The 15,174-nt window shown below is 35.8% G+C and overlaps 2 protein-coding genes and 1 non-coding gene across 4 annotated transcripts; 1 reads left to right on the forward strand and 2 right to left on the reverse strand.

Annotated features, from left to right (window-relative positions):
* Positions 1-1,692: 1,692 nt before the first annotated feature.
* Positions 1,693-7,036, forward strand: LOC142619001 (RNA pseudouridine synthase 3, mitochondrial). Of its 2 annotated transcripts, none has more exons than XM_075792078.1 (11): positions 1,693-1,826; positions 2,813-2,945; positions 3,043-3,367; positions 3,868-3,939; positions 4,234-4,392; positions 4,522-4,569; positions 4,681-4,761; positions 5,680-5,796; positions 5,935-6,036; positions 6,140-6,298; positions 6,512-7,036. In XM_075792078.1, the coding sequence occupies exons 2-11, from the start codon at positions 2,917-2,919 to the stop codon at positions 6,884-6,886; spliced, it is 1,467 nt and encodes a 488-aa protein (XP_075648193.1). In that variant the 5' UTR covers positions 1,693-1,826; positions 2,813-2,916; the 3' UTR covers positions 6,887-7,036. The 2 variants fall into 2 exon arrangements, with proteins under 2 accessions (XP_075648193.1, XP_075648200.1); XM_075792085.1 differs by having other exon boundaries at positions 1,759-1,879.
* A 628-nt stretch (positions 7,037-7,664) lies between these two features.
* LOC142618991 (uncharacterized) lies at positions 7,665-14,893 on the reverse strand. The gene is made up of 12 exons (XM_075792068.1): positions 14,308-14,893; positions 12,714-12,877; positions 12,414-12,491; positions 12,158-12,237; positions 11,541-11,625; positions 10,775-11,194; positions 9,949-10,056; positions 9,065-9,132; positions 8,818-8,905; positions 8,629-8,700; positions 8,491-8,544; positions 7,665-8,262 (listed from the first exon to the last, which is right to left on the reverse strand). Exons 1-12 carry the CDS (start codon positions 14,723-14,725, stop codon positions 8,182-8,184), a joined length of 1,716 nt encoding a protein of 571 aa, XP_075648183.1. The 5' UTR covers positions 14,726-14,893; the 3' UTR covers positions 7,665-8,181.
* A 73-nt stretch (positions 14,894-14,966) lies between these two features.
* On the reverse strand, positions 14,967-15,039 carry TRNAA-CGC (transfer RNA alanine (anticodon CGC)). The gene has a single exon. It is a non-coding gene; the product is annotated as a tRNA-Ala (tRNA).
* Between the last annotated feature and the right edge of the window lie 135 nt (positions 15,040-15,174).

Below are 15,174 nucleotides of genomic sequence, written 5' to 3' on the forward strand. Positions count from 1 at the left end.
GTGACAACCCACGAAAGAACACGTAAGAAGCACATGCTAAAATCTAAACAGTCTCATGCAAGGCTGGATTTCACGAGTCACTTTGCGACTAAAGCCAAGTTGCGAGTGACTCGCGAAACTCACTGCATGAACTTTTTAAGTGTTTTTTTTTTTCAATCCTTTACCAACACTATATAAACCCACATTACCCACGAAATTGTAAGGAGTTTTCCCAAGGAACTTTTGAGAGAGAAAACCCTAGCTATACACTTGAGAGTTAGAGATTGTAAACCGACAATCATCTATACAATTTCTCTAAAGTTTTCCTCTACTCCTACCTCTCCATTTACACATCCTTGAGAGGTTCTTAGCCTAAACACTTACCTCGCCCATTATGAGTGCTGAGAGAAGTTTTGGTGCGTATGAGAAGCATTTAAAGAAGTCATTGATTGACGGATGCAATTTGAAGCTAATTGTGGGATCCAGATAACTAGTGAAGACATGGCTCCATGAAGTTTGTTGGTAATAAGAACTTGGAGGGTTCAAGTACATAGGGTAAATTAGGCTTGGAGGGTCTTTTTGATATTCGTGCACTCCAACTTTATTCACTAATAAATCGATTTTGGCTTGGAGGGCATCGGAGAGGTTTTTTGTCGAGTACTTTAGTTTCCTCTTCGATAAAACATCTCGGTATTATCTTGTGTTTACATCTCTCTTCCCTTTTCTTTAAGCTTTATATTTATTATTGCTTACTTGTTGTAATGGCTTAGAGAGTTGTTCCAGTTATTGTGTATCATTTACTATTGTTTTGCACTTAGATAAGTTAGAGTAAAAGCAATTAAGTCGTAATTTAAATTTTGGGATCTAAACTAACTATAGTGTATTACACTATTTGAGCTTTCACAATTGAAGTGGTAAAATCTATTATTAATTTAATTTTAAAAGTGAATATTTCATCACTTGTGATTGTTAAGACAATTGGCTGACCATATTCTTAATTTTTTTTTTACAATCAATATACAAAATATAACAAAAATTTAAGTGAAAATTATCACAGATGAAAAAAAGAAAAGGAAAGAAGAGATAACGTATTACTTAAATTTATCGTCTTAGACTAAGGATGACAATGTTTGACTTAACTTGGAGCACAACACAATTTTTTTGCGAGTTATTGTAAATTTTGTGTTGACTTGATTAACAAGTAATCAACTGTAAATAAATTAGTTCATTATTTGTGTCAAGACAAGTTGTCCAATTTCGACACAAATTTGTTGAACCCATATAAATAAATTAAATTTTCATCCAACATTATTTTTAATTTTAGATATATAATTTAATAATTAAAAGACTTTTCATTGTTATATTGGTAAATTATTAATTGAAAGCCTAATAACAAAGAAAAAAACTCTCATTTCATATTATATTTTCTAGATTGTATATTTCTAAATTTGGATGAAATTTCATTGATTTTGAAAGTTGAGGGAGAGAAATTTGAATTCGGGATGTTTTCTTTAAAAACACTAGAAAATATCAATTGAATTACAAGTATCTTAATAATATTGTCATATTTATGTGACTGTTGAGGTTTAACCAAACAAAAGTATGACTAAACCAAATGGTACCTAGGGCCTGATCCCAAGTCCGAACCCAGGCCCTTTGTTGGGTACAAAGGCTGGTCCCAAGTCCTAACCCAGCCATTGAAACCAATCAAGAGGTTTTTTGGCCCAGTTACTCTATAAACTACAGTATATAGCACCGTTTGCCCAAAGGTGTAATACTGTAGCTTGCTCTGCTAATACTAGACTGTTTTCAGAAATTGCTCTACCAAAAAGAACATCCACCTTCAGGTTTCTCTCTCTCTCTCTCTCTCTGCCTCACCATCGGATTTTATACATTTGAGGTGGGTTTTTCTAATTTTGAGGCAGTGATTGGTTGGTCTGGGTGTTGTGGGATATTTTAGGATTCTGTGGCAATGGTTGGTGTTTTTGGGGTTTGATTTGAAATGGGTAATTAGATTAACAAAAAAAAGAGAGAACTTATTGTTTAGTGTTTGGTATCTGAGAAAGTGGAAGAAAATGAATAGAGAATAAAAAGTTTTGTGTTTTATGCTGTTGTGGCCCTTGTGGGTCTTTGGGAAGGAGGAGAAAAAAATGAATTGAAAAAGTATTTTTCTTTAAAGTTTAGATGTGTTAAGGTTGAGCTGAAGTTGAATGTTATGAAAATTTTGTCTTGTTTTATGTTTTGATTGACGTTTGGTTGCTGAAAAACTGTAAGGTAAAGGTTATTAAAGGGAAATAGATGTTTTGGGATTTTCCATGTTGCGGTTTTTTGTGGGTTTGCTTTGTTTAAGCAGAGCTGAAATTCAGAACATTATGAAGTTCTGGTGAATAAGTCACCTATGTGTGAATTTCTGATGTACTAGCTTTAGCTTCTTACCAAGTGTTTTTCATTTGCTTTACTTTTATGTAATATATGGTTGGGACTTGGGATCAGAAGTAGAGCAATTAACAAGGTTTTATGGGTTTATTGTGTTGTAAATAGAAGCTATGTATACTTACCAAAAAGATAAATAAATAGAAGCATATAGAATCATTTTGTTGACCAGTTGAAGTTGGCTTTGTTCGGTTGCTAGAAACTATCAAGTACTTTGGAGATATATAAATGGATGGATCCTGCACTTTTTGTGGAGTCATGATAAATGTTAATTTTTGTTTTGTGCTGAAAGGGGATGCCCAGTTTGCTATGATATCAATGTTTTTTTTTTTTGAAATATCAGAATCTAGTTGTTGATCAGCTTATTGACATTAATGCATGTACTTGATTCTTATTTAAGGGACCCGTATAACCCCCATATGAAGTTTAAATAGCCATCACTCGTTATTCATCACAGAAAGAGGGTAGAAGTTCGAGTGAACTGCACCATTTCAGGAAAGTCATATGCTAACCAAAAAGCCCAGCACTGGCAGGTAATCAATCTTGCTTACAAAAAAAATTATTTGATTTCCTTTTTGAGACTTATAGCTTCTAAATCTCATAGCAACACTACCCTTTTTTTTTCATCAGAATTAGCATGTGGAAGAAAATCCTCAATCGCCAACAGATATTGTTTTCTGTTAGGCAATACTCTAGAATTTATCCTCCACCACCTGCTTACGCTGACCCAGTAATCCGGGTTTCCAACAACATAGCCCAATTGGGTGGCCCAAAAGAAGGTCCAAAGCCTCGGCAGCTCCTGTCTTTGCCTCCATTTCCTGCTCATCCTCTACCCAGAAAGAACTCGTTCAGCATCCCCGGTCAGTCCACTCGGGTCACCGCTATCAGTTGGGTCAAGTATTACTTTGATGAGATTTCGGACACTGTGATTCAGTCACATTTCAACAAAGGCCTTGTGAGTATAAATGTTTAAATTTTTTTGGTGGGTTATTATGTTTGAATAGTATATTAATTTGGGTTGTGAAGAGTTGGGTTGGGTTGTCAACTTTATGATTATTTAAAATTTTATATATCACTTTATCTGTGTTTGTTTTGATTCAGTTAGTTTTATCCATATTAAGTTGGAGTTTTGACTAGTAAACTACTAGTTGTTTCAAAAGCTTAAACTGATAGGACGATGATGAATTTGGTAATTTAAATCAATATTCTAATACTCTGTTGCATGTGTGGACCCAAACTCAATGGATGGGCTCAATACAAGGATTTAAAAAAAAATTTAAATGGGAGCTACAGTGGAGAGTTTTGAACCATTGTACCACATGCTGTACCATTTGTCCTAAAATTTTGAGCTGGTGGAAGGGATAAATCTAATCATTATTCTTATTGAGTGTGTAAGGGACTTTGGAATTTTTACAGAACTAAGTTTATTAACTTATGTAATTTCTTCTTTTTTAGGTCCAGATAGAATGCCCAATTTCGGAGGACTCCAATGTTGACAAGGAAGGACATATGAAACCTTTGAGGAAGGTACTGACACTAGCTTTTAACCACGATCTCACTCCCATCCCAGTTTTTTTTTCCCTCAATTGTTAAGTTACACATGCAACTAGTGAGTTTTGGATGCACAGTCTCACCTTGTATTCCATCCTTAAGTGTCTTTTGAGCTAGAACTTGTTGACAACATCATTGTACACATCCACAAGATGGATACATGAAGTTCTCTCTCCCCCTCTCTCCCCCCTTTATTTCTACTTCTATTTGTTGACTGTTTGAGATTTTATGGGGGTTTACTTGATCTGCAATCATACAGCTGACCTACAGATTAGGCCTAATGAGGTCATGGAGGCTGGGGCAAGAGTTTACATACCTGTATCAGTTGCTGAGACCAGGATTTCCAAGAGATTTGACACTATTCCAAGTGGGACACTATATCCAAATGCCGATGAGATAGAGTACTTGCAAAGGCTTGTCAAGTACAAGGCATGTCTTACATTTAATTCATGCTCATGTTATTTGCTGCCTGAAAATGCTGTGTGGCTATATTTGTTGTTGATTCTGTATTCTTTTGTGCCCATATTACTATTTGTTAATTGGTGGTTGAAATTTCAGGACTATGCTATAATTGTTCTAAACAAGCCCCCAAAACTGCCAGTTAAGGTCAGTATCCTGTGACCCTATTCATTTTAATGATAGACTGTTGCTTCAGTTTATTCACTTGCCACTTGCCACTTAAACTTTTTATTTATATATTTATAACTATGTTCTTAGGGGAATCTGCCTGTTCATAACAGCATGGATGCTCTGGCAGCTGCAGCTCTTTCTTATGATTATGATGAGGGTCCTAAGTTGGTAAGCTTTTAGTTTTAGATGATTACTTTGTACTTTCAAAAAATGATTGTTATGTAATGAGGTTGTTGATCCAGATAATTACAAAAGATTTTTCCACTTATAATATTGTTATTTTTCTGCTTTTTCTGTGTTTGAGATTTTTTTTTCAGTTTGTGATTGTTTAGTGAAATCCAGAACTAGGTTGAATAGGATAGTAACTAGTTGAGAAAGCAGATATGTGCTATATCTGCCTAAAATTAAGGCTCAAGTTTGGCTCATTTATAAACAAATTGAAACAAGGTTTTTTATCGAGCCAAAGCCAAGCTGTTTATGAACGGCTTGGTTCATTTACTGCTGTAATCATCTTATCATTACTGACCATGTGTTTATTTATTTCTGTTTCATGAATACCATTGAGTACTTTGTCCCCCTTAATGCAAAGACGTAAAAGTTCTATTTCTTAAGGAAGTTAAGAAATATATATATATATATATATATAAAGGAAGTTTTAATTTGACAATCATTTTTATTCGCTTATTATTTTGGTAAACCAAGTCATAAGAAAAGCTTTTAGTCATATTTCTATGATTCATTGAATCCTCCTCTACTTTAAAAAAGAGGAAAGATACCAATATAGACATACATATATATATGATTGCGTTTGGCTGGTTCTAGAGTCCTGTGCACTGGATCTAAGCCTCTCCCTATATAATTAGATATATGATTGGGTTTTTGATGGTTTATTTACATTGATGTTCTCTTCTTTTGCATTGAATTAACTCACTTGGCACAAAAATTAAAAAAAAATTAGATGGATGTGGTGCAATTTTTGGAGTGTTGGTTGCAACCTGTGCCACCACTATTACAATTTCTATCTCAAATCATTAGTTCTCTTTAGGAGACTGGAAGTTTGCTGTTCTCATGGAGGTATTTTGTTAGGTTCATCGTCTTGACCGAGAGAGCAGTGGCCTCCTCTTGATGGGGAGAACCAAAGAAAGTGTCGATCATCTTCAGTGGTTATTTAGTGACATAAACAAAGCAAATTTCTCCTGTAAGGTACTCATACCCCACTCTGCGGATTATACCATGTAGATCAGGGGTGGTGAATGTAACTTCTTGAACATGATGGGGAAATAATTGAATGCTTCAACTTTATTTTTATTTTTAAACTGATTAGTGATATGCTTAATCTAGGCTTGGAATGATGCATATGAAGCAACATATCAGAGGTATTGGGCTTTGGTCATAGGCTGTCCCAAGCAAAAGGAAGGCTTAATTTGTGCTCCTCTTTCAAAGGTTCTCTCTATCTTTGCATAAACAATAAATATTACCTTCCCTAGATGGATTCATTTGGAAGAGAAAACAACTTGAATGTATTACTAATTGTTATCCTTTGCAGGTGCTTCTGAATGATGGGAAGACTGAGAGAGTCATCTTGGCCCATCAAACAGGTTTAGAAGCCTCTCAAGAGGCAATAACTGAATATCGGGTTCTTGGCCCTAAGATAAATGGATGCTCATGGATTGAATTACGTCCACTTACTAGCCGGAAGCATCAGGTACAATATTGCATTAATGTTGCATTCTCTCTCTCTCTCTCACGGACACACAGGGCAGTGTTTTTATTTGGCCAAGTAAATATTAAATGTCCAAGGCCAAATCTTAGTCTCTTGTGTGATGCTGCATGATCAGTGTGCTGCCAAGGCTAGTGTTTGCTTGGAGTTCTTCCCCTTTGTGTCAGACCATATCTAATTTCATTAACTTTATTGCAGCTCCGTGTCCATTGTGCTGAAGCTCTTGGCACTCCAATTGTGGGCGACTATAAATATGGTTGGTTTGTTCACCAGAGATGGAAGCAAATGCCTCGAGTTGATATTGAGCCAATAACTGGGAAACCATATAGGTTGCGAAGACCAGAAGGTCTGGATGTTCAGAAGGGAAGTGTTTTATCTAAGGTTCCCTTGTTACATCTGCACTGTAGAGAGCTTGTACTTCCCAACATTGCAAAGTTCCTTCAGGTTTTGGATCAAAAGTCAGAAAACCTGCATCCAGCGCTGAGCTCAAAGCCAGATCTCCTTCGGTTTGTGGCATCAATGCCTAACCACATGAAAATTAGCTGGAATCTTATGTCTTCCTATCTGGTATAAGAATGCAGGAAAGTCTGTGTTCTGTAGAACCTGATCTATGTTTCTCTAGATCGATTTTGGTGGTGCACTTTAGCTGTTAGTGTACTTTCATCAGTTGATATTATGATATTTATAGTAAATTACATTTCAATAGATGCCGTTTCTTACAAATTACACGTTCAAATTTCAATACACATTTTCAAAGTCCAAGTTCAATGCAATCTTAATAACTTTTTCCTTCCCATAATTTTCAGGTCCAGAAGCATTATGTAGGAAGTCGTCCATAAGTGTGTGTTATAATCTAGATTGGGTAAAATACTATTTTGGTTCTTAAATTTTACCAAAATTTTGTTTTTCATTCCTAAACTTCAAGAAGTTTATTTTTTGTCCCTAAACTATAGAAAAGCTCATATTTCGTTCTTAAACTATTGAAAATGTTTTATTTATGTTCTTAAACTTTACTAAAAGTTTGTTTTTCATCTCTAAACTATTAAATTTTTTTTTTTCATCTCTATTTTTGTCTCTATATTATTAAAAAATTCTTTACAAAGTTTAGGGATGAAAAATAAATTTTTAGTAAAATTGAGGGATCAAAATAGTATTTTACCCACCTAGATTTTATGTGCCAAACTGGAGTTTCAGCAATGTACTACAACTGTCTGGGCTTTAACACCTGAGCCATGCTACTTGACAGTAACCAACAGAGCCACGCCAGGAACACTACTGGCCTATATAACTAGGTTATGGGACAAAAGAGAATGACCCAACTAAGAAAATTATTCTTATCCTCGACATCAAATGAGTTTTTAGGCTTAGGAAAAAAACCCATAACAGATCCCTTTATTAAATTATTATACAGAACATCTGAGTTAATACACATGCGCTGAAATGGAGAACTACTTTTTACACCCAAAAAAATGAAAAGAAATTGTACTACACTGTGGGAATGAATGTGGTGGTCAATTTAAAACTTTCAATGAACAATATAAGTGAGACAAAATTTACATATAACGCCTTTATCTTTGATTGAGCCCGTGGGAAAGTCTTCAACAGAGACAACCAAAAAAACCAAGCTTTTGATGCCACCAACCCCCATTTCCACAATCTTGCATTCTTTAAATTCTTGTCATGGTATTGGTATGTTCATGACTTTTGAACGTATTACACTGTTTAGCATCCTTTTGGTAATATGTCAGAGGAATGGTGATTGCTTTTTGATTGATTCAATCAAAAAGATCTTTGGTAACAGATACATCCAATGGATAGAGAGCATTGCAGACAATTAATACTTGGGTAGAACAACCAACCATATGTGTTTAAATCTGTTCTGTGGGTATGGATTGGGAACTAAGAATTCTTTCTGCCTCGTCGTTTGCTTCAGCTTGTAGTTTCCATCTCTGCAAAGGAAATTAGAGGTTAATAGACAAAAATGCATTCATGTTCCAACAAGAACTCATGGCAGATTAGCCCAGTGGCTCAGAAGAAAGTGCATTCCTAAACCCAGGATCTATTTTCTTGTGACTAAATAAGTTTATGGTGAATTCAGTTTAACCAATATCAATAAGGCCTTTTCCAATTCTCTGAATTCGAAGTCACAAAAGTACATTCAAGTGAAAAGAACATGCCTCTTCAAGATTCTCTAGCTCCATTATTTGTTGTATCTGTTCAGCAATACTTTCCTATAAACAAGAATGACCAAGTTAGATAATCTTATGCAAGTCAGATCAAAGCAGAGAAGAGACATATAATCAAGTTGTGCGCACCACATTGCTTGCTGCTTCAGCAGCAAGTACGTCAGAGTCCAATTCTACTTCTATTTCAATCATTGAAGAAATCTGAAAAATAGATGGCATAACCACACATTAAATTATGCTTTTGGAAACACAAAATTAAGAGAATTTTGTTTGGGAGGGTGGGTTGGAATTATGGTTTCTGTCATGCAGGAACCATACTCTTGCAAAGCTGTCAATTAGTTCAATCCGTCCCTTGAGGGAGTTTTCCAAGCCTTCTCGCACTCTTTTGACTCTACTTCTCCGAGCACTAAATATTACCAAAGAAAACTTCAGAGGGTAAACTTCAAACAGAGGAAACCTTCATACACTTACAACACTATAAGTCAACTAAACTAACAGAAATAATTAGATCAGCGATTATACAGAAATTAAGAAAGTAGAGCTAATAATGTTATGGCGGTTTCACCGATAAGAGGGTTCTCCTACAGCAAAAATTTTGTTCTCCAATTGGCACATCCGAGCCAACATCCAAACCTACACAAGAAACAAATGGATTTCTCATATCAAGCATCAAGATACTTTATCAGATAATTTATGAAACAATGTGGTTATTGTTATCGTATAGTTGTTGCATCATATGATATTTCAACCTCACAGGATCCCGAATGAACCCATTTTAGAAGATTGCCAGAGAAGAAGACAACATTCTTCTGGTATTTTCTTCAACTATGACTTGTCAGGGATTGTCCAACATTTATTTTATAGACGTATTGCTAGTCCAAATGTCCAATACCAACCAACTATACAAATATAAAGAGTGCTCCATGAGAATACTCATAACTAATATATGATGATCCTTAAAGTTTTATGTCCTTGCGTATGAAAAATTCAGTGCACTAAACTTGTTTATAGAAAGCTCAGTTTCACATTTGTATCTGAAGCATAGAGTGGACTTTGTATAGATAATCTTGATATTCTTGCAGTCTTTTGGCTGTGATTTGAAGACTACTTTAGTGAGCACTGTTTTAAAATATGTTAATTCAGATTGCTTAACATGAAAGGGAGGTATATTTATTAATCTAGATAAATCCTTCATTTTGTATTTTCAAACAAACTATTTTTGTCAATATAATTATTGAATTAAAATTGACTCAAAATGATTCTATTATCAGGGTTTCTAGCACATATATAGTTCCTTTCTAGTCCTATAACAATGAGGTCCCAGCACACATCATGAAACCTATGTTGAAAGCTTTGAGGGCTATCCTCCACACGCCAACTCACTCAACTCATTTGATAAAAGAAAAGAAAGCTGTCCATGCAACCATTACAACTTGCATAAGAGCATACCTCTTTTTCAGCAGCTTCTTTAAGGTCCTTGATGCGAGACTGGAGCATATCATATTGAGCTAAAAGCTGCTGCTTTATAGCAATTGCATCCACCGATCTTTGAGGAAGCTGATATCAATGGATAAATGAATATGCCTCAACTCATTCAATGAGAAAAATCATGATGGATCAAATTAAAGAGTAAAAATCACATTGCAAAAGAGAAATGAAACCATTCCGATAGCTGTTTATATTTACTGATATCCTAGTTTAGTTAGATTTGCAGTAATACATTAGCTTGACAATTACAAACAATCTAAAAAAACCTAGGCTAGCTGGTTTTTAAATATTCTATAAATTATGTGTTTCTGGATGTTTTGCTCATATGTTTCACTGAAAATGCAATAAAAAAGGAGTATAATTTTTTGCATTATCATTAATTATTTGTGATGGTTCGCTGCTATGTTTTAAACATATTTGCAGAATATGATATCATGAGGTATGCATGTCCAGCCTACAACTAAAAGTGACAGATGCAAAAGATATAAAGACAATTTTCTGTCAAATTAAAGAATACATAATTTGTAATAGAGTATTGGTGGTCTTTAGCTGCCAACTTAAGTATGGAGTAATGTGTAACCATTTCTCAATCTACTTCTTTTAAATACCAAATACAGAATAAATGGGGAAAGGAAAGGAGAAATATGCAGAACTAGATTTTATTTAATGCCCTGAAGAAACTGACACAGCCAAATGAAGGTCTTAGTAGAAACTTGATTATCTCAATGAAGACAAGAATCAAGAATGTGAGAGGGAGGTAATACTTGAAAACTTGAGACTAGCTTACTCGATTTAACTGGGGCAGAACCAAAGCATTTACAGTAGCCCCCACAGCAAGAGATGTGACTGCAGCGGCTGAAAGGAACTGGGGCAAGCTGGGGTTAATAATTCCAGAGGCAGCATCTCCAGTGACCAACACAGCAAGAAGGGGAAAGAGGATGGAGGGATTAAGTAAGGACGAGCTTCCTTCTTTTAGTGGTGCTCTTAACAATAGTGATTCTCGGCCATCTTTGTGGTTTGTCAGGCACATAGGCTCTCCAGCATAGAAGTTGGGGGCCTTTGGACTGAATTTGAAGGGGCCTACCTCTCTATAAACTTTTGATGGAGCTGCTACAGCAATGGTAACCCTTTCTCCTTCTTGTGCTGGGAGATCAACTGTTTCAGTAGCAAATCTGTGTGTGCGTGCCATACCAGAAGGAGTCTCTACCTGAAATTTGGAAGGGTGGAAGGAATTATTACTAAATAAGCATTGGCAGGGTGTCATTGGTGAGTACTATATTTTTTTAGTAAGATAAGTAATGAAAGAGAGAGAGAGAGAGCCTCAAATGTTATTGGATTATTGCATTGGCAAACTTTGGATAATCAGTGATTGGCAAAGAGGTTCCCTTTTGGCTTAGTTTCTTGCAACTTGCAATAAATAAATAGGTATGCAATATAAAGTATCTTATTAAGTAATGCTTGCATGAGCATATTGGCAAAAATAAACACCTGAGCTACCAATGTGCATAGTGGGTAGAATCTGTAGTTAAAAATTCTAAATCAAGAATCTATACCACGATAGAGTGAACAGCAGAAGGAATGCTTTGCTTCATTATTTGCAGGAATCTTAGCCCTCTTTTCCATGCTGGAACATCCATGCTGCGTTCGGCAGGAGGAGATCCTTAGAAGAAGTGAAATATCCCAGCATCAACATCATACATTAATAGATTCTGTGATCAACATAGAATTAAAATGTGACAGTATTTATATTTAGTGAAATATAATATCCTGCGTTTGGCAGGAGGAGATCCTTAGAAGAAGTGAAATATCCCAGCATCAACATCATAGATTAATAGATTCTGTGATCAACATAGAATTAAAATGTGACACAGTATTTATACTTAGTGCTTAATTATTCAATCCAAGTTAAATGGTTTACAAGCCAATATATGGAGACATATTCACTTTGAACTGGAAACATAATGTAATTCCCGTGCAAGTAAATGGAAGCAAACTCATACATGTCGAACTACTGCAGATGCTAACCAATGGAATACCAAACAAATTGTGTAATGTTTATATGACGGATAAAGAAAGCTATTATAATCACAAAGAAAAACAACAATAGCAATAGAATACTGAACAAAGTGCATAACTTCGTGACAAATAAACAAAACCAGATGGAACAAACCTGATTTCTTCAGACTCGATGCTAACTATGTCGCCAGAAATAAGTTCATACTTGTAGCGGCACTTCGCACAGGATACAATCTGCACAGACGTACTATGCATACATTAATTGTATCATCAAAGTTATCAATACTAAGAAATTTTTGGTGCACCGCATCTGTGGCATGAGTAGCAATAGTTCAGATGATCAAAATCTAGATATTCCCCACAAAGTGAGTTTAGACCAGATCGTGTTATCAAAGCTTTTCTGTCTATACCTGAATACCATGTTGGGGTTGTGCAACAGCAACAGCTATCATACAACTAGGACACCTCACAACCTTTCCAAAAGGGACCTGCACAACATCCATAAAATTGCAAACACTGTAAAGCCGATAACATTACAGTAGGCAATATGTCCCATTTCCAAAGTACAAGCAGGGGAATGTTATATTTTATAGCTGATTTTATTAAAATAGATATACTCAGTAGAATACCAGATATACTGATGAGAGATGAATATTGAATCAGCTAAAGAACTTATAAAATAAATTCACTAGTGTTTTGTGACTTCATACCTCCTCGGCAGGAGATACTCCCATTTGACAAATATCTTCAATTATCCTAACAGCATCAGAAACCCTCAATGATGCTGCAAGACCCCTAATTAAGGATGTGTAAACATGTACATCAGGCCTGGACCACTTCCATCTCTCAGCAGAAGATCCATTTTCAGTAGCACCTGCAACGAATATCAATATAAGATAATAGTTTAGCAATGAAAATTCTTAGAATGACCTAAATTAAACAACTTTAACGCTATAATCCAGTAATATTGTTTAAACTAGCTACCAAGAGATCGCACGTGCGTGTGCGCGCACAAACACATATAGATATGTTTTGAACAACCATTTAATAGTAATCATATTTGAATAGATGAATATGATGGAAAAAGTCATAAAACCTCAACTACTTTAATAGGACTCGCTACTTCACATTACCTTTTTGTGATTCCTAATGGCCTGTTTGGATGTTTAAAAAAGGAGGGAGAGTAGAGTAGAGGGAAGGGGAGTAATTCAATTACCTTGTTTGAGAGTTTTTTAAGGAAGGAGGGGGAGGGGTTTGAAGGGGTTTCAACTACTTCCAACCCCCTCATTTTTAATTCTCCCATATTGGAGAGATTTAGAGGGAGAGTAGAGTACATAAAATTATTGATAAAGTAAATTACCTAATTTACCCTTATTATATTTATAAAATTACAATGTTAAAAACAAGGGGAAGGACTAATTACTCCCTTCCCCCTTACTAATTATAAAAACATCCAAACAAGATGGAGGGTAATCATTCTCCTCTACTCTCCTCCCCACTACTCCCCTCCCCTCTACTCTCCTCCTTCTCTAAACTCCCAAACAGGCCATAAAGGAATCTTGAACTTGGGAGAACAGCATGAAATGAGAAAATGTAACCAAGATAAAGCTTATTAGCTACCTAGTCATCTCATTTATCAAAACTTAATTAACACATTCCAAAACAACAAGAGCAAATATGTGCGCCCAAATTACTTGCGGTGTACTACAAATTGTACCATATTCTATTTAGCTATCCAGATCGATCTTGTCTATGTAACTCCATTGAATTTAATTTCCACCATTCCTCAAATCCAAAAATGCACACAGCCCATGGACAAAAAAATCAAATAAACACCATCAGTATCAAAACAAGAATACAACACTAACGCACAAAAAATAGTTATCCAATCCAATTACCACCATTTTTCTCAGTTAAATCCATGACGTCCTTATCAAGGCTATGTTGTGAGCAATATACGTGAGCCACATGGCATTACTAGTTTGGTGTGAAAATACCATTTGTCCCCGAATTTAGCCACATATGTGCTACACCATATAGGTAGTAATCAAATTGTAATTACGACCTAATTCGACCTAGTTAACACTAGTGAGACTCGATAGACACTTACAATCCAATCCACACGAAAACTGATGATGCACGAAATCTATCACAAATTCACAATGTCCCGATCCGATAACTTATGATTGTAATTAACAGTTTCAACTTTCAAGTAACAACAACCAAAGCTTTCACTTAATTAAAAATGAAGGGTATATCATTACATAGAAAGTTGCATGACGTAAACACATATAAACCTGGTACCTTGGTCGAAGCTGGCACGCATGGCATAGAAAACCGACAAAGCCAACTCAGCATTGTTGCGCTCAAGTGCAGCTGTTATAATCAAGCAACAATCATTAACTCCCACAACACCTCCATTTCTTCCACACTTGTCACCAATCATGTCCAAAGCTTCATTGGCATCCTTAGCACCTGAAACCTTAGCAAGCAACTCCTCGTCCAAAAGCTGGGATACCGAGTTCTCAACCAACCCATTCTGGCTCTCACTCAAAGAAGAGACTCTGGTCTTGAGGGTCTTAGAGAAGTTAACAAAAGTAAGAGAATAAGAAATATTGTTGTAGTAGTTGTTGGTGGCAAAGGTTTCAGAGAGTTTGGGAAGTGGAGGAGATTGGTGAGAGAAAAGCCAAGGAGAACAAGAACAACCCAAGTTGAGAGTCATTTGTGGGATTGTTTTGGATGATCAGCCAAAGAGAAAGTAGAGCTAGCTAGGAGCTATTGTTTTGAATCTTTGATCGGTTTGGTTTGGTTTTGCTTGTGGTTTGGGTTTTTGGATTAGGAACGAGTGGTCGTTAGGACAAGTGGTGGAGGGTACGAGATAGGGGGTGTGTTATAGTGTGCATGGTGGTGTACGAAACTTGAATAAAATCATGGGAGTAAAAAGAGAAGAAATGTATGAAAAGTGGAGGTGCGGGGAATCGAACCCCGTGCCTCTCGCATGCGAAGCGAGCGCTCTACCATATGAGCTACACCCCCGAGGTGATCAATGGCTTCTATTTTCTTATTTTAATAGAACTTCATATTTTTACAACTGTTTTATTTTAACCGACTATGGATTTCTAATCAATGTGTTCATATGTAATAACAAGAGAGATTTCCGCATATGGGCAA

This window comes from Castanea sativa, chromosome 1, assembly GCF_040712315.1.
Source record: "Castanea sativa cultivar Marrone di Chiusa Pesio chromosome 1, ASM4071231v1".
Classification (NCBI taxonomy): Eukaryota; Viridiplantae; Streptophyta; class Magnoliopsida; order Fagales; family Fagaceae; genus Castanea; species Castanea sativa.

Excerpts from the sequence above, each read along its gene's own strand:
- LOC142619001 (XM_075792078.1), top strand. The coding sequence starts at position 2,917 with ATGCTAACCAAAAAGCCCAGCACTGGCAG. Across the intron at positions 5,797-5,934 it reads AAGCAAATTTCTCCTGTAAG|GCTTGGAATGATGCATATGA; the intron begins GTACTCATACCC and ends TGCTTAATCTAG. Across the intron at positions 6,299-6,511 it reads TTACTAGCCGGAAGCATCAG|CTCCGTGTCCATTGTGCTGA; the intron begins GTACAATATTGC and ends ACTTTATTGCAG.
- LOC142618991 (XM_075792068.1), bottom strand. The coding sequence starts at position 14,725 with ATGACTCTCAACTTGGGTTGTTCTTGTTCTCCTTGGCTTTTCTCTCAC. Across the intron at positions 12,492-12,713 it reads GAGTATCTCCTGCCGAGGAG|GTCCCTTTTGGAAAGGTTGT; the intron begins GTATGAAGTCAC and ends GATGTTGTGCAG. Across the intron at positions 12,238-12,413 it reads AACCCCAACATGGTATTCAG|ATTGTATCCTGTGCGAAGTG; the intron begins GTATAGACAGAA and ends ACGTCTGTGCAG.